Raw genomic sequence first — 19,327 nt, 5'->3', positions numbered from 1 at the left:
GTATTATATATTTACAGAAAAGTGAGGGGAAGTAATAGACTATGGCCTCTGACAATTTTTCAATCTCTGAGTAAACTGATTTTTATACATTAAATAATTGGTGAATTCTCTTTCATAAAATTACAAAGACATTAACAATGAGTTTTCTATATCAAAATGACTCAATCACTTTCAAAATATCAGTTGAATTTGACTACGAGAGTCCTTGACCTTGAACTTTTCACAGTTGACTTCTGATTGACATATTTATTCAGTCTGACCTTTCCTTTTAACTGAACTATTCTTCTTCTGATTAAATCTTCATTGGAAGATTGCTGTTGTAGCTCACAATCTAAGCAGTAGTTTGAATAGTTAGTCTTTTCTGACATTGATGTGTTTGAATTCCCTAAATTCTAGGTATTTTTGATGTTGATGAGAATCTTCATGACTGTGAATGACAGTGCTTAAATGGATGCTGTGACCCAAATTTCCTTCTTTTGCAGTGGTGTACGTTTTGACTCAGAAACTTGTTCCTAAGCATTAGCAACTATCAAGTTAGGCTTGGCAAAAGAATACTTAGTATTGGGTCATAAAGCCCATAGTTGAAATAATACATCTACTTCTTGAAGATTGTACTTGTTAAAATATTTACTAATATCATAAATAAAAGGAGAAAAAAACTTGAATTTTTAGGATAAACTTGAAACAGTCAGATATTTAACTGGAAAATACATCTTTAGAAATTCTTATATAAAATTAATTATTCCATGTGGAATATTATATTTTTGCAAAAAAATTAGGTATAAAAGTTTCTCCACCATTCATGGTCTTTTTTCTTTCTTTTAAAACATCTGTCAACACACTTTTTCCATAACAAACCATATTCTAGACCTCTACAAGACATACACTGAGCTTATCTTCCACATTACCCTTGCCTGCCAAGGGTTTTGCTAATTTTTCTGTCAATTCATAACTCAGTTACCTTTTCCTCCATCCTCCAATTATGATCTTCTCAATGCTTTCTCAGCCCCCATTAACAGTTTCTTTGAATTCTTCCCTATCTTGGACAGAGGGTCTGGTTCCTCTTAAAAAATGCCTGTAATATTCCAGTGGAAATAAAGTATCTTTTAGCCACAAACTTGGGACCTTTACCCTGGGAATATGTTTTATTTGGTAGCATCCTGGATTTGATGTTTTCCAAGGTCATTTCTTACTTTACTAGATTGTTACATTGGCATGACTGAAGCTGAAGAGTCTTTCTGTTTTCCATCTGGAGCCTCAGCTCCTTTAGATTTCTTCTATATTCTGCTTGAGAAACAAACATTTCTCTCTTTCAGCTCATCTCCTTTTCTCCACTCTCCAGGAAGTTTCCTCACTGTTCCTCAAGCCCTTACCAATAGTCTCCTTGAGGTCCTTCCAGCTCTCAGTAGTAATGTCCTCATGGCCTTCCAAGTCTCTGCGCTAGAACCCCAAAGCCAGTGCCACATGTTTAGACTTTAGTTATGTCAGCACCCCACTTCCAGGTACCCAATTATTTTATGATTATTTACTGCTGTACCACAAGCTACTCCAAAACTTAGTGTCGGAAAATGACAACCATTTGGCTCTGCTTACAATTTTGTGGCTCATGAAATCAGGTAGGTAACACTGAGGATGGCTTGAATCTGTTCCACAGTGGCTGAGCCTTCATCCAGCATAGCCAAATGAGTCTTCTAGACTCAGCATTAGCCTCTGTCCTTCCCTCATGATTCCAGGGACCCAGGGTGGTAAATTGCTGGCATCTAAGAGTCCTAAGTAAAATAGAGGCACAAAAACAAACTGGCCTCATTCTGGACCCATTCGTATAGATCTATGCAAAATCAGTGAAACAGAGAGTGGTCTACTGCATTCCTAAGACTCTGAGACTTTATAACAATATCAGATCAATACTGGCCCTAACTGATGGGTGAGAAGAGAGCTACCATATTCTGCCTGCCTGGGCTCTGTGATTTCAGGGAAGAAATAGAAAACCTCCAGATGGGTGTCTGAGCACTCTTTCCCATAGCCAGGATGGGACTAGACTTGTGTGTAGACACTGACTATTCCACAATGTAAAAATCAGTAGCAAAATAAAACACAATTCATCCTGGAAGCCATTATATGATGGTGTAACAAAATAGTGTTAACTTCAAAGATAAATATAAAATAAGACAGTACTAGAAAAGAGAGAACAGACATATTGAAATATCAGTAAAATATTGCTCCCTCTAAATTATGCACTTAAGTTAGGAAGTCAAATTTGGTCAATTCTTCTTCAGCTAAAGCTGTGTCACTACAAACTACACATGGCTAAAAGAAACCATATCAGTTGTGGGTCACACAGAGAAAATTCTCTCAATGATGGATTAAAAGTCACAGAAAAGTTGAATGATGGCATGTGTAAATGAAGCTAATGGGTCATGTGTGTTATCAGAAAAGTGATTCTGGCTTTTCAAGGGAAAATGCAACATTTCATGTTTGGATATGGCTGATAAAGAGAATTCTTAAAAACATGAGCTCTCAGATCATTCTATGGTTTATTTGGAGAGTTAATTTCTAATAATAGTTTTGTGGTTGTTACCATATACTGAAACCATTTTATTTTGGTACATTTGCCAAACTGTGCTTCAACTTGTACAAGTGAATCAAATTACCTGCAAGTTTAAGTAGAACAAGGATTGGTTTCATAGGTACAAGAGTAGGGTGGAAAAAACACTTGACTAAGAGTCAAGTGCTCAAGGCTCTACTTCAGGCTCCATGCTTAACTTGCCCTTGAACAAGTCACCTACACTCTTTAGCCCCTGGTCTTCTCAACTGCTATAGGCATTGGTTGAACCAGATGATTTGTTATTTTTCTTTGCACACTAAAATCATTTTTTTCTGCGATGATATTTTTGTCCTATTATTTATTTCAACACATCACATTGCATTAGAGCTAATTGTCTACCTCCCACATTGCATTGTGAGTTTCTCAAAGGCACAATTTATCTCTTATCTTGTAACATGTGCAGATCAGATATGACAGATTTCATCTCTTGTACCAACTCCAGTCAACTGAAACACTGCGTTGAGGAGAATCCATAGGTTGGGTCAAAGCTCAGCCATATTTTCTATGAGCAAAGGACAAGGGCATAACTTCAAAGGTGCCAAGTGTTTTCAGTTTCCTCTTTAGACAAATTAGACACTCTAACAAATGATTGTTACATGAATGAATGAACAACTTTGTGCATATGCTATGAGCTCTCATAAAATAAATGTATAGCTATTGTAAAATGTTATTATTCTAGAGCTTTCCTAGTGGTCAGGCCATTACTAGCTGTTTACAAAGCACAAGCTAATGCATAGAGGAACAAACTTTTTTTCTAACTGGTTATATCATCTTTATGTAACATCAATGGAGGTAATTTGAAAAGCATAAACAGTGAAAGACAGTAAGATTATTCTATTCCTAGACAATGGTGTAATTCAGTCTTAGGGAAAAACATTGATTACTGCCATGATTGTTAATATCTTTTTACCTCTACCAGTGTTGCCTCATTGAGTCAACCTATGGACCAGGTGTTATTCAGATTACAAAATATTATTACTGAAGAGGTTCCATGAAAAATTTGATCTGTCATTCAAACACTGAGAATGATTTTCTCATAATATTAATGATGTGAGTTTAAGTACCACTCTTGCCTAGAATTCTCTTAAAGAAAACTGGTCTGCCATAGCACTTAAAAAACTGTCAACTTCAAAGTGAGGATGAGAGTCCCTCCATGGTCCTTTCCAACTCTAGGACTGTAAAGTTTAGACGGAGTCCCTATCTCCATTCTTCGAAGCATAAGATGCTGTCTCCTTGTTTGTCACCAACATACCAAACAGAGTGAAGCCGACAGAGGTGTATCAGTGAGCTTTGTGCTTGTACTAGAGATTTAAGAAAAAAGTAAAAAGAATATTTGGATGAAATAATGCATAAATATGCTAATGTCTGGATAGGCTCACAATAAATGTTCAGTATAAAACATAAAGTTTATCACTGTTTTTTAACACAAGCCTTAAGAAGATACAATCTACCTATTCTTATTCTTTCATGCTAAAATTCATTGAGAAAAAAGATTGCAAGTCAATGAAGAATAAAAGAGAAGGTAAAGACATTAAGGTAGGAAAGGATAGGTGTTTTATAATTTATAAAGAGATGCATTTTTCCTTTGATATTTATTCCAAAGAGCACCATTGCCTAGAATGTGCATACATGTTCTAGGAGATCAGTGTGGACTGGAGGGTTCAGTGGGACCAACTTCATGGGTGTGCTGTGTGGTCACCCAGTGCCCAACACTGAGAAGGTTCTTGTACCTGGTGTAAAGCTTGGCTGTCAGTCTTTTGAAATTCTGATTAATTTTTGGACACAGGGATTCATATTTTCAATTTGCACTGAGACCCAAAAATGATGTAGCCAGTCCTCTTCGTCAGTTAAGCCTTTCTGAAAGAGATAAGACTTGAACAAGGCTTTAAAGTGTGACACAGAATTTGGAGACTTTGGTGGTTCATTGGGGAACAACTTGAAGAAAGTTGCAGAGAGTATCGGTTCCACTAGAAGTGAGAGACAAGATATGTTGTGTCCAGCCTCAAATGCTGAGTAAGAAGTTAGACCATCCTGTAGGCAATAGGTGAAGATAGCCAATGAAGATGTTTGTGATTGTAAATAAAATCAGTTTTTAAAAGGTATTAACCTAGCAATGCCATGTCATATGGGTAAATGTGAGACAAAAAGAGGGCATAACATAGAGAATATAAAGAGCTAATTTGAAAGCTACTATTAAAAACCTAAATTTAAGAGTCAATTCTCACAGAATGATTGCTAAAACTATATGAAGCACATGGAGGAGAAAACATTTCTCTGTGGACCTGGTCTGAGTATTTTGCCATCAGATAACACATTCATCTATCTCCTTTACATCTCTTCCAAGCCTAGATACAGATGTAAGGGAAGCTACTCCACATTCTCATCCTGTATTTTTCCCATCAAACCTGGATTAGACTAAGCACTCCTTAAGTGCAGAATCTATATGTTATATTCAAAGCTTAGCATAGCACATAGAAATAAATATCTACTGAATGATTAGTGATAATTGTATAAACAATAAAAGAACTATGAGTCAAATATTCTCAGTAATCATTTTAGACAAACTTTGGCAACAGGTAGGTTGTAGTTAAGAGTAAATTCAAGAAGCATGAGACTGATAAATTGTGTGACCTTCTCTATTTCATGCCTCTTTTAGTTTAGAAGCACTAGATTAATATAGAAATGACAGTATACATACTTAGGGCCCATATTATTCCATTGAGGCTACAGTAACAGAACACCATAGTCTGGGTGGCTTATACACAACAGAAATTTATTTCTCATAGTTTTGGAGGCTGAGAAGTCCACGTTCAAGTCACTGGCAGGTTTGGTTTTTGGTGAGAGCCAGCCTCCTGATTGACAGATGGTCATCTTTTCACTGTGTCCTCACACAGCAGAAGGGGTGAGAGAGCTCTCTGAGGTCTCTTTTATAAAGGCACTAATACCATTCATGAGGGCTTCACTCATGCTCATACTCTAATTACTTCACAAACATCCACCTTCATATACCATCACACTGGGGTTTAGGTGTCAATAGAGTAAGTCCCCTACATACGAACCTGCAAGTTGCAAACTTTTAAAAATGCAGACATGTGTTCACATGTACAATCACATAAGTTAGTTCTTGTGTCTGGCATACATTGTCACATGTGTGCATCCTCTACAAGAGGCTGTGCTTTTGTGTATTTTACTGTACAGTACTGTATAGAGTACAGTAGTACAATATCTTTATTTCTTGCCTATTCACTCAATGCCAGCCACTATATGCTCACTGTTGCACAGTACTACTGTACTTTTCAAGGTACTACAGTACTGTAATATTAAAAACATTTTCTTTATTTTTTGTGTTTGTTTTTTATGTATTATTTGTGTAAAAGTATTATAAACCTATTATAGTACAGTACTATAAAGCCAGTTGTGTTAGTTGGGTACTTAGGTTAACTTTGTTGAACTTATGAGCAAATTGGACTAACAAATGTACTCTCGAATTGGAACTCATTTGTACATAGGGGACTTACTGTATATGAATCTGAAGGGACACAAATATTCCATCTATAATGGAGTCCTTTTGCCTTGGCCATTTATGTTAATCTTAGATAAAGGAATACTCATTTACCTTGCCACTAGGGAAAGGAGAGTCAATATGCATATGACCAGATAAGAGATATCTTTCAAGAATCAGGGCACAGACATGCCACCTAAGTCTGGTATCCACTGACAAGTTAAACATCACAACCCCTAATCCTGTATGCCAATTTGGGAAAAGAGGAACACTAATGTGATATACACAGCATTTTTTTATCCACTCAGTATTCTTCATATATTCATATATTCAATATCATCATCTATAAAATTTAATTCATTGTACAAAAATTTAATTGTGATTTGTTGCTTTGAGTTGCTTCATAATTCCTAATCTTCATTTTAACCAAGGTAGTGGACTGATCCCATAAATTTGTGACTTTGTGTTTATAATACTAAACAATCCAGTTTGGATACCTAGCCATCCTGAGTTCAACAATGAGTCATCAACTAGTTTTTCCTCTTTAATCTATGTCCCTAAGCAAAACACTTTCTGCATCTGTCTTAGTACTTAACAATACATTTTTAGAATGTGTGCTTGAAGTAAATACCAAGGTCCCAGTAATGGCATGGTAGAGACATTTTCACCTAATTTTAATCTTCAATGCATTGTTGGATGCATTTAATATTTCATCATAATAGACATGAATGTCTGTCAAATAGCATTTTGTCTAGTATTTTCATCACTGGAAGAAACTAAAATTTCTATTTCAGATAATATATCCAATTATTTAAGCATGTGAGTTAATAACAGTGACTTTCTTAAAAAATATATTAAAACCCAGGTCATCATGCAAATAAATCCCATTATATAAAGGTCTAAGAAAAAAAACAATTGTAAAAGGAAGAATAATGTATATGTGTATTATTTTCTTATCATAGTAGGCTATTTTAAGCAAATTATTCTCTGGGAAAAAGAAATATTGTTAGCATGAAAATATTTTAACTATCCAAGATTTTATGTCAATAAAATATTATGTCAATAACATTAATTATTACAATACAATAACAATAACATTAATCATATCTAATAATCCATGTCTCATAGCTAATACACAGTTTTTTATGTTAGAAGGTATTTTTTTAATTGCATCTCATAGAATTTACATGCTGTATTACTTTGCTTTATAGAGAGGAATGGTTTATGTGTCTCTTTGGTGGGGACTGGGGATGCTGGAAGTGCCCTATGTGAGCCCATTGAGAAAGTTATGTAAACCCTAAATAAGGACACAAAAACTGCTATACCTAGCAGGTTTCTGAGTAAGCCATTCAGCATGAATTCACTTTTTATGAGAACAGTCAAGTTATCTTGTTGTTTAGACAATTCATTCCCCAAACCTTCTCAGAGTGCTTACTATGTGTACAGGATTCTGCTAATCCTGCTGAAAAAATGCTTTACAAGTACTTTACCTTTCTGAAGCATTTCCTAAGAGTTCATGTATGAACATTGTTTCACTCAGTTTCCCTCAATACTCAAGAGAGAGACAGAGTAGCTAATTTTATGCCAGTAAAGTGCCTTGCCCAGAGTCTCAGGTCTAGGAAGGTACTGAACTAAGTCTAAACTTCAGGTCTTCTTATTCTGAGTGCAGTAGTATTCCATGAGAGGGGGGATAACACACATCTAAAATAAAGCTAGTCACTTACCAGAAAACTTACTATAGTTATGGAAAACATTGATATCCAGTTTGTTGAAGGAGTGAATACCAATTAAGGAACTATTCCTCTTGGCTAAGAATGCAATTATAGTGCCCTTTAACAGATAACATTTATCAAACATTTACTACATGCCAGACACACTGCTATGGACTTTGCTTGCATCATCACATTGAAGCTGTGAGAGAAGCTCTGAGCAATAGAGTAATTTTCCCAACTTCAAAATTTAATAAGTGGCAGAGCAGGGGTTCACACGATTCTGTGTCATTCCAAAACCTGTATATACTCTTTCAGCATTCTTTTCTGCTGTCTTCCTCCATAGTCTTTCCAATTTTCCTTCCTTATTTCTTTAAGAGAAAAAAGAGGGAGGGGAGGAGGTACTGTCAGGCATAAAGAAGGAAGGAAGCAAGCCATCCATGCATTCATTAGCTCACCCAATGACAGTCAGCTGCCCTAGTGCCCAGCTCAGCTCTGGGAATGCCCAGAGGACCTTAGGCATGACTTCCAAGAATGTCAAGTGCTAGTTCAGAGACATGAGCAGAGTACTAATGAAGCAAAACTAAACAGTGGCAGAACTAATGAAGAAAGGCTTAACCAAGGAGGAGGCATTTGAGCTGTGTCTCAAAGTATCTTTCCAGGCAAAGAAGGGAGAGTAAGCATCTGTAACAGAACAGGCAGAATTATGGAAAGTATTCCAGTGTAGGAAGAAATGTGAGGTTAATGTCATAGAAGCACAGAATTCAGCATAGGAGGTGGAATCATACTCTGAGGAGACCTCTGCTGAAACAACAAAATTGGACATTATCCTCAAGGCAGCAAGAGTTAACAGGCACTTGGAACAGCAAAGTTAAATATGCTTCTGTTTTTGGAAGTCTTAACTGGCAGTCTTATGTTGGATGAGCAGGACCCTTTGTCCAAGTGAAAGCCAGTAAAGAACTGGACCTGAGTGGAAGGATGACATTTTCTCTATTATTTCCAAGTCATATGTAAAAGTTACAGTAATCTAGCAACTGCTCTAATGAGCGTATGTGACCAAGAAATGTAAATGACTTAGCAGTGTTGCCACTCCCACAGAGAGTGAACAGACAGCCTCTTTCTTAAAGAGCCCTCATTTATTCACCAATTCAACAGATAGTTATTGAGCTCCCACTATGTGGCATGCCATATGCTAGATGCACAGTGCTTGGAGTGTTGTGTGGTTTTTTTTTTTTTGGTTTTTTTTTTTGTTTTTGGTGGGGGGAGTGTTGTTTTAAGTACTGGTTGTGGGAAAGTTCTTTTGAAGCAACACATAACGCAGTTTGTTCATAAAGCCAAAGAAAGCAGCAAAGAAAAGGCAGTGTTAAACAAGTGTCAAAGAAAACAAGAAAAGAGAGAGTAACTACTAAGAGAGAAAAAGTGAAAATGAGGTTTAAGCTTAAGAAAGCAAACATCTTCTGTAAGTAACCATTCCATTAAAACTGCAGCAAATTGTGGAAGTTCTCTCTCAGGAACTGCACACTGTGGGCTGAGATTAAGTGTAATGGGCTCCCACATGAATTCTTCTCATTACTTCTCTAGAAAGATCAGTAAATCTCCTGAAAGGGTAATTTAGGTTTAGTGTTCACAATTCATTCATTTTGCTTTTAATCTTCCCTGTTTAGAATTGTAAAAATATAATGCAGATATAATCGAAAAGAGGAGGAATGGGCTCCATATGAGACAATTTCAACTCCTCCAATAGTATTGTCATTAATAGATATAAAATAGGCTATAGGCTTTCATTCCTGATGATGGTGATGGAGCTTCAGCCAGTTTCTAGAGCATTGCATGCTGTTAATTGCAGGAACCAAGGAAAGGACAGCATAGAAAAGATAATCTATGTTTTACCCTTCTGAATTCCTTGGACCTTTATGTGATTTTTAGTGAAGTCTCTTCTTAATCCCATTAAGTTTTCTTTCACTACAATTCAACAAAAAAGACAAAAGTTTTAAGACTTTTGTACAGGACAAAAAGAAGTCAATTATTTGGGAAGAAAAAGATCTGGAAAACAAGGCAATCAATTATTTAATCATGAGAATGTGATTTTATGAGATAATTTTGTCAAAAACGTGAGCCTGAAAAATGACTTATAATCATTACTTTTTCTGTTGTTAAACTACCACCAATCAGTTTGTGAAAATGGAAAACAAGCAAGTAAAAAAACAACAAAAAACTCCAGTAATTAAGACTACAGTCTTTCAGAAGTGTTACTTCTGGAAATACTAAAGTCCTCTCTGATTTTCTGGGCATCTCCTTGGCTTTTCCATTAAACATAGGCCCTATTCTAGGCCCATGGTGTGCACATTGATTCTTGATTGATTTAACAGTGTACCCTACTAGGAGGGCATCTTAGAAATCCATGGGTAAAAGGAGATCTTCACATCTAAGATGGATCCATACTATATAAATTGGTAAATATATTTAAGCTCTTTTAGACAGTATTATATTATGTAGAGTTGAAACTGAGCCATGGCTTATGATGTTTACAGTTTGCTTTTGTTTCCCAAAGTGAAATCAAAGGTTTTTTAAGGGTAATTTCCTTTTCAGATTTGAAAGAAGTGAGCACTTAGTCTAGTACAGATGAGAAAATGAAATTTGAGTAACAATATTATCTAAGGAAATTAGCAGTATAGGATATTCATTGGACAAATATCACATTCCTTGAAATTATTGTTGTAACATATTTTTTTTTTTTTTTTTTTTTTTTTTTTTTTGTGGTAGGCGGGCCTCTCACTGTTGTGGCCTCTCCCTTTGCGGAGCACAGGCTCCGGACGTGCAGGCTCAGCAGCCGTGGCTCACGGGCCCAGCCGCTCCGCGGCATGTGGGATCTTCCCGGACTGGGGCACGAACCCATGTCCCCTGCATCAGCAGGTGGATTCTCAACCACTGCGCCACCAGGGAAGCCCTGTTGTAACATTTTAATGCATTCTCACCAAGAAGCATTCCCTTGTAAATGACTGAACTAGACCATGTCTTAACAATTACTTCATGAGAGAAATACCTCAATACCCTTAGGAGTTCCTATCATAAGACTAATGGGAAGGAAAACAAACAAACAAACCAGAAATGAAATACCAGAAAGAAATGGCTAAAACATAGTATACAGCTAATTGATTCACTTAAAGAAACATTCATTATTTGAGAGGTAAAAATGTCCAATGACTTCTCACCCTTTTATGAATGCTAAGAAAAAAAAAAGAATCCAACAGATTTCCAGAAATTCCTCTCACTTTCATGATTTTTATATAGTCCATTAGTTTATTTCAAAATAAAGGTGAACAACTAAAGTCTTAAATACTCATCAGGACACTGCCCTATAAGGACAAATGCATCATTTTTTAAGATAATTCACCCATTCCATCAACAAATTAAAGATCTCTAATCTGGGGTGTTTCTCCATAGCTTGCATTAAACATTCTTTCATGTGCCCAACTACCGCTGGAGAGGAGTGTTGAGTTCTTTGAAGATGTCATTTCATGCTGCATGCGTATACTCTCATTCCAGTGAATTGTTTTTGATTGCAACACGGAAACTGAAGAGCATATTGGAGTTTCACTATGTCATTCTCTGAAAAGAATACCTCATGCATTGTTGTAAATACCAGCTCTTTACACATTCATGAAAATGGAAATCTATCTTTCCTGTTAAAGTAAATGAAAGACAAGATTAAATAATGAAAGGTTGTACCAGTCATACTAAAGTGTAGGATCATCACTGATCCCATGAACTGATACATCTAAAAGATAATCTCCCTGATACTTATTGATCTCCTTAACTGCAGTTGTTCTTCAACTGTGTTCTAATCATCGTGCTTCCAACAAGGATCAGGTGTTTTGTGGCACATTTGTGCTCTGTAATTGCATTGATTAACAGAGATTCAGGCTGACCCTGTTCCTGATGGTGGTGGTTATGGAAGGAATAAATCTCTATGAAGTGAAAACACATGGCTTTGGGACCAGCACTCTTACACCTAAGCACTACTTCATTCGGTTGCCCACAGTGTACTTATGAAAGGAGCCATTCAATAAAGCCACACAAGATAATCTTCTGACTACTGTTGCCTCATAATTAATTTCCATGTGTCGTTATTCCTTTCAATACTGCTTTCTTGCCACAAAAATAATCCTGTCTCTGAATAGCAAAGCAACGATTTTTGCTCACTGATTATTTTTCCTGTACTTTTAAAGATATGAATTTGTTTGTGCATATTTAAATATTTTAAAATATTGAAGCTGCTAACTTATTATATGCAATATTAAATGTTCAAACCCATTATTAGCAATTATTGAAAGCATAGCTTCCATGTGTTCCTTAAAGTAGGGCATGTTTGATTTCTGAATTGTTGTCATATAAATTATAAGGCCCAAAATGGGTCCTTTAACTGAATATGCAAAGTTCCCCTTAAACCACCTTGAACTAGGCAGATTTGCAACATTTTAAACTGGCACTTCATCCCTCTTTCAGCAAGCATCCTCTGCAGATTTAATGATCAGGAACATCCTTCTGATGCATGCTGGGAGATATGGCTGCAGGGTACAGACCACAGCAGACAGTGTGTCAGATGAGGCAGAACTTCTTGTTAGGGGTGAGTATGCTAATAGTGCAGTCTGAAGACATGATCACCATAAATTATCATACAAAGGAATTTAAATGCATGGACTTTGAGCACATCAGTACTGTGCCTTTTACTTTCGATTTTACAATATATGTCATTTTTGCTTAACCTTTTGCCTTTGAAAAGATTACAAGGAAACTTGCTCCTTAGAAACAGACAAAACCTACAGAGCCAACTTCAGGTCCAAAACACCTTTAGTACTAAGTGATTACTAGGTGTTTACTTAATGCCAAACAGAAATTTTCAACAGATGACACTACAGAGACAACATGTTTTTTTTCTATGTATGTGTTTTTCAAATGCAAAGCTAGTGGAACCCCCAGGCACTTTTTTTCCTCCATGAACTTCTAAATTCTACTTCCTGAGACAGGAAAACTGCATGCCTAATATGGTGGCATTTGCGACTGCTGACAGGGTTTTTTTTTAAGTCTGGAAATGTCAACACAGTCTTTCTGTGCAGAAATGACAGTTAAGTGGTTTCCAACCATGAACCAGGCTGCCAGATTCTGTGACCCTATAAAGCTACATCTTATTTGAATTAAGTAAATGACTACAACACTAATTTCTTTTAGCACATTATTCCCCAGTATGGGAAATGCAGCTCTTAGCATATAAAATTTTCCCTTTTTTTCTTTTTCTTTTTCTTTCTTTCTTTCTTTCTTTCTTTCTTTCTTTCTTTCTTTCTTTCTTTCTTTCTTTCTTTCTTTCTTTCTTTCTTTCTTTCTTTCTTTCTTTTTTTCTTCCTTCCTTTCTTTCTTTCTCTTCTTCCTTCCTTTCTTTCTGCACTCTTTCCCTTTTCTTTTTTCCTTCTTTCTTTCTTTTCTTTTAGCTTTTTTATGGAGCAACAATATACCTGCAGAAAAATTTTTAAATCACAGGTGTACAGGTATACAACTCAAAGAAAAAACATCACAAAGTGATGAAATTACTTTACACCATTACACCATGAAATTACCATGTAAGAGAACTAGAACATTACCAGAATCTCACCTCTCCCTTTTCAATCTTAAACAATCACATTTTGACTGGTGTGAATACTGCATGCTAAGACCCCTTGCATGATCTCCGCAAAGAAAAATTTCACAATCTATAGCAAAAACTTATATCTTAGATTAACTTGTCTTATCTACTTGGTGTGTTTTCCAATCATAATTTTTTAAGAATTCATTAATATTATAAAAGGCTTGAGCAGGAAATATAAGGCCTACGTAAGCTTTATCATCTCTTTGTTTTAGTTGTATGTCTCATCCAAGGTTTATTGATTTGGGGTAGTACATCCACCATTGGTTCAAGTAAAATGTTTTGAAACAAGTGTGTATCTGGATGAGTGGCAGCTTGTTCATTTTTTTGTACATGAAGCTTCTGTTCTGAAGGTTATTTGAACTATTCTCCAAATTTATAACAAGAATGTGTATCTATATTACTCTATTATAAAACATCAAGTTTTTAAAGTGCTCATCCTCTCATGATATTTCATTTAGCTAAAAATTTTCCTTTATGCCTTTAAAAGTTACAAGGCTTATGGAACAGCAAACCCCACACTGCAGTCAAATTTACAGAAAATTGCTTTCTTCTCTCACTACAGTTTGTTTTAGATTATGTGTATTTATTGTGTAGCACTTGCCTAGTAATTTAGAATGATGCTCCTAAAACTGGAGCTTTCTTAATGAATAACACAATTTAGAGGTTGATAACAAGAAACCAGGTATTTTTACAGGGCCGTGAGGGGCATATTTAAGTGGCAAAGTAACATTCTGCTTTGCAAGTAAAATTAAATTCAACAGGGTTTAGAAAATAATTCAGCCCTGGCTTTTTTGTGTTCTGCTCTTTTAGCCTTTGGATTTATGCCTACGAGACGATAAAGTACAGAAATTTGGAATTATACTCAATGGCAAATTCAAACAGGTTGCTATTGTCTGAATATTCATGTAACATGCAGCTCAAGCTTTCCTTTGAAGTGAGTTGCTTCGTCACCAATTTTCTATTATATATTTGTATTATTTTTCTAAAATTAATAAAAATAGCTTGCCTCTTCTGCCTGGTTGGTTTTAGGCAGATTTAAAAACTGAACTAAAGGTTCTGGTTCTTCTTTTTATTTTTACAATTATTTTTTGTAAGTTAATGATTCCTGGTAATTGAAGGAACTTGGATGCTTGAATATTGCTGTTTTTAGGGTTGGCTTGTGAAATGAAACTCAAAATAGTTTTACCCTGCATTCTTCTTTCTCCCACTCCTCCATTCATTGGTTTGTAAACTTGGGGCATTCTAATAGTACAGGCCACAGGACCAAAGCTGAGAGTTCTAGATGAAGTTTTTCTAATGATGGCTACAATTCCAGCAGCAGAATCCTTAAAGCAAACTTATTCAAGTGTGTCATAAAAATAGGAGCAGTAAAGACAAGTTCACCATACTTCTTATAGGATACCTTCATTCGATTGCCTCAGCAGTTCACTTTGCTCAATCTTGAGAATGAGGAACATTCCTAGGTGGCAAGGAAAATGTTTTTGTAATTCTGGAATTCTATTTCAGTGGAGATTTAGGGGACTAAAAATCTATACTCTCCTAGATCAGTCTAGGAGGTCATTTCCTTTCCCATTGGAGATAGTCTATGAAATTCTTTTGGACATCTCACAAAATCCTACAATTCTTCACCTGGCCCCATAAGCACACTAAATTGGAGCTCAGGTGTGTGGTCCTAAGACCTCATCATTGCCTGTTTAGAATCTGAGAGCCTCTGACTAGTGATGTTCCCTGCTTCTCTTCCCACTCACTGCTTTAAAGCTATCTTTACCCCAAATGCTTGTTTCCACTTTTGCTTTATTTTGCTTGTGAATGTCAGTGCTATTATTCACACCTATCCCACCATTATTATCATCCTCCCAAAATTGAATTTTCCCATAAATAATCATCTGAAGCATAAAATTGCTTCCTCTCACATATTTAATATTCAGTGAACCAGCCTCATAACATCACCATGCATAATTTGTAGAACCATAATAGAAGTAATGAATATGTTAAAATAAGTTATTTTGCTGGAATATGAAAAGAAATTAAAGCCACACCTGGACATCTGTGCACAATTTAAGTCACTTATTCAAGCGTGATACAGCAACAAGAAAGAAAGTCTAGACAATGTTATAGGGAACCTCTTTAAAGATGGATAGACCATTAAGAGATAACCTCACTGAGGGGGATACATAGTTTGTAAAGAACCAATACTCCCAAGCAATATGAGCGGTAGGTGATCAAACACAACCTAAAACACTCCAGAGAAAGGAGTGTTCGGTTTTTGTTATTTTATTTTATTTTACAAAACTGAATGTAAGAAATATGTTTCCCAAGGAGAATATAAGGGTAAGAAACTATTGTCATTTAAGGAATAAAATGTGTTTAGCTAATCTAATTGGGACCAGAGCCTGAGCTCTCTCTATTCTGCCTAGAGGCAGAGGAAACAGTAAAAAATCCACTTCTTCATCAAATTTTTATTCATACTACTCTGCTTATTAATGCAAAATTGTAGATCAAGAAACTCTTGGGATAGTCAAAGAAGAATCAATAATCTCTTGGTTCCTTCTGAACACACAACCTATATACCTTCCTTTCCCCAAACTTGGACAACAAATTTTATTTCCTGAATTACAATTTACAAGATGAATCTGACATGTATTAAATTGAATTTGAGAAGAAAGAATCCACATCAGGATACAACTTGTTGAGAAACATCTAACTGCTTTTAACTATTCATACCTCCTTCCACCCATCATTTCTTATTTAACCTGGAGTTCAAACTGAATTTCAGTCTTACTTGCTTTAAACTTTTCATCAGTTCAATTCTATTTATTCTTTCCAATAAACTTTTTCTTTGAATATTTTACCTTTAGTCTCTCCTGATCCACCTAGTCACTTTTTATTGCAAACCTGAAATTATTTTTTTAATAAATTTATTTACTTTTTGTTTATTTTATTTTTGGCTGCACTGGGTCTTTGTTGCTGCTGGCGGGCTTTGTCTAGTTGTGGAGAGCAGGGACTACTCTTCTTTGCTGTGCTCTGGCTTCTCATCACAGTGGTTTCTTTTGTTGTGGAGCATGGGCTCTAGAGAGCAGGCTTGGTAGTTGTGACACAGGGGTTTAGTTGCTCCTTGGCATGTGAGATCTTCCTTGACCTGAGCTTGAACCCATGTCCCCTGTATTGGCAGGCAGATCCTTAACCACTGCACCACCAGGGAAGCCCCACAAACCTGAAACTATTAAAAGTTTGACTGTTCTGTCAATTAAATAAGTCAATAGGTATTTGTTGATACTTTGCCATTCATTTATTCACTCACCCATTCATCTAGCACCTGCTCTGTATCAAGCCCTGAACTGGGCACTTGGAATAGAAAGATGAAGATGCCAAGGTCTCAGCCCTCTGTGTGGCTCTATGTCCACTTGTCCACTAGCATGAGAGGCATCTTTGGGAATGGGGTGAGAAACACCAAAGAAGAAAGCTCCCTGGATAACCTACATCCTTTAGGGGAAATAATGAAATAAAGACATAGGCATAGCTATAGCACTGGCTTCATAAATTGTTGGGCCCAGTGCCAAATGAAAATGCAAAGCCCCCTGTTCAAAGCTTGATAAGAATTTCAAAGCAGTGACAGCAGAACATTAATCCAAGTATAGGGACCTTCTAAGGAAAGAACCTTGTGTGACTGCACAAGTAACACACCCATGAAGCCAGCCTGGCAGAGCTATTAAATTATGTATAAATCTACAGGAAAAAAAGGACTTTAGCAAAGAGGAAGATCAGTTATAACAAAGTTGTCTCACTCTGCTTTCTCATCTATAAGATTAACATATTAAAGACTCCTCAGAGGTTTTGCCAGCTTTTTACACAAAAGATCATTTTTTATTATTCTGCCTCAAGAATCACATTTTGAAAGATTTTGTTTATCGTGTTGAAGTAATCATTAATTCATATTTCTATTTTAATTTTCACCAAAATCTTTTATCATGAGGTAACCACTGTTAATATAGTAGGTGATTTAACTCCAGCCAAGAGCAAAAGAGATTTTATATTTTAGCTAGTTGTGAACTGTTATTTGTTTTGTTTTGTTTTATTTTCAAATAGTTGAAAAAAAAACTAAAGATACCAGTTACCATCGAATGGAAACCAATATGGAACCATGATTAAATACTCTTCAAATTTTCTCCAAGCTATAATTTTCAGTGATTCTCACCAGCAAGAGAGGAAAATTTGAGAATTTTCTGCCTTTTGCCTTGGAAAGATGCAAGTACATACTATAACTTTTCCACATACAAAGGGAAACTCAAGTTTAGTGAAAATTTTGAACATATTCCTAATACATTTAGATTTGAGAATTGAGCAGTATTAATGTGCTCTATCTTTATATCTCTCAAAGCACTACCTTATGAACCATTGATATAAATGTCTATCTTTAGTATCTGATCACTTCTGAAAATTTCAAGCTTTAAAATGCACGTGTTTAGCACAATTATCTTTTAGAAGATAGAGTTTGCACAGTTTTTCTTTTCCACCATTGATCTAATAGGAAATGACAGGCTTGGAGATTCCCCAAGCCTTTGGTAGAATAATGTCTTGGACTCAAATGAGTCTCCAGTGAAAAAGAAAAAGATCCATAAATCACAAAAAGCAAAGCTGAGTTTGACAATATGCTGGTATTTGAGGCTCAAAAGGACAATAACAAATGTCTTCAGTGTAATTTTAATGTAATTAATATTAATAGTAAACAAATCTGCAAATCATTTATGTTTTAGAGCAGAATTAAAATTATTCAGTTACTGTATTTGCTTTTCCAATATTTAAAAAATCTTTAAAATGGAGTTATAAAATGTCCTTTCCTAGAAGAACATCTAATCTCATTCATGCAATGTCTTATTGGAATATCCTGCATCACTGTGGAAATTTTAGTTCACTACTATCACTAGCATTGGGTAAGACTTTTTAAATAACTTATATCAATCTCTTGCTTTTCTAGCTTAGACATTTTCTACATTAACTAGTTTGATTGACACCTGTAACATTTCTTTTAGACACTGAATAGCAGTTTAGTTTCTTTTCTCTTGTATTTTTCATATGGTTGTTTGCTAATCTGTGGAACTCTTTAATAACTGACTAAAAAGTAACATTTTTGGTCAATCATTTGGATTTTCTGCACCACATTTAGTTTGGTTCACTGAAGTGGTAGTTGACTTAAGTGACTTGACTCAAATGACTAAATGATTGAAACAGTTATATATAAAACACACAAATGAATTGTCATTGCATACAGACAACCAATTGATGGAGACTAAATTTCTTGTATTTAACCACTCAATGAATATTGAGTGCCTATTGGAAGCCAAGTTCTCTTTTAAACACTGATATTTCCATCAATTGACTTAGACTTTCTGGGGAGCATTTTGCTATTTTGAAACAAGTACACTGATTTTACTTTTCCATTTTAAGAAAAATCTAATCAACTGGATTTTACATCATACATATTTTTGCATCACAAATTATATGTACATTTCACTATGTATTTTGTTCCACAGACCTAACCTGTTTTTCTTACATATCCATCCTAATATAAAAATGACATTTAATATTACTTCACATTTATGTAAACTTGTTGAAATAAGTTTTTGGTGTGTGGGGTTATGTCTTAAATGCTGATTTCATTCATTGTTTAGTTAGTACCTACTATATGTCAGGACAGTTCTAGTGTGCAAGAGGAAGAAGTGGTGAGATGGGATTGGGTATAAGTGTTTTGGGATGCCCTGGGAAAGAACATAACTTTTATGCCACAGGCTATGGATATCCATCAAAAGACCAAAGCAGGAAAGGCACATGAT

General features: G+C 35.5%; 1 protein-coding gene across 5 annotated transcripts in view; it reads left to right on the top strand.

The window, feature by feature from the left end:
- CNTN5 (contactin 5) overlaps positions 1–19,327 on the top strand; it is a 1,356,013-nt gene that overhangs the window by 1,223,451 nt on the left and 113,235 nt on the right. For all 5 annotated transcript variants that reach the window (XM_067038233.1, XM_067038231.1, XM_067038232.1 and 2 more), the window contains one exon: positions 12,323–12,443. In XM_067038233.1, coding sequence (XP_066894334.1) covers positions 12,323–12,443 — 121 coding nt within the window. The remainder of the gene's footprint in view (positions 1–12,322; positions 12,444–19,327) is intronic.

This window comes from Kogia breviceps, chromosome 7 (assembly GCF_026419965.1).
Source record: "Kogia breviceps isolate mKogBre1 chromosome 7, mKogBre1 haplotype 1, whole genome shotgun sequence".
In the NCBI taxonomy this organism is placed as follows: Eukaryota; Metazoa; Chordata; class Mammalia; order Artiodactyla; family Physeteridae; genus Kogia; species Kogia breviceps.
The sequence above is the reverse complement of the archived record's forward strand: the minus strand, read 5'-3'. Positions and strand labels throughout refer to the sequence as shown.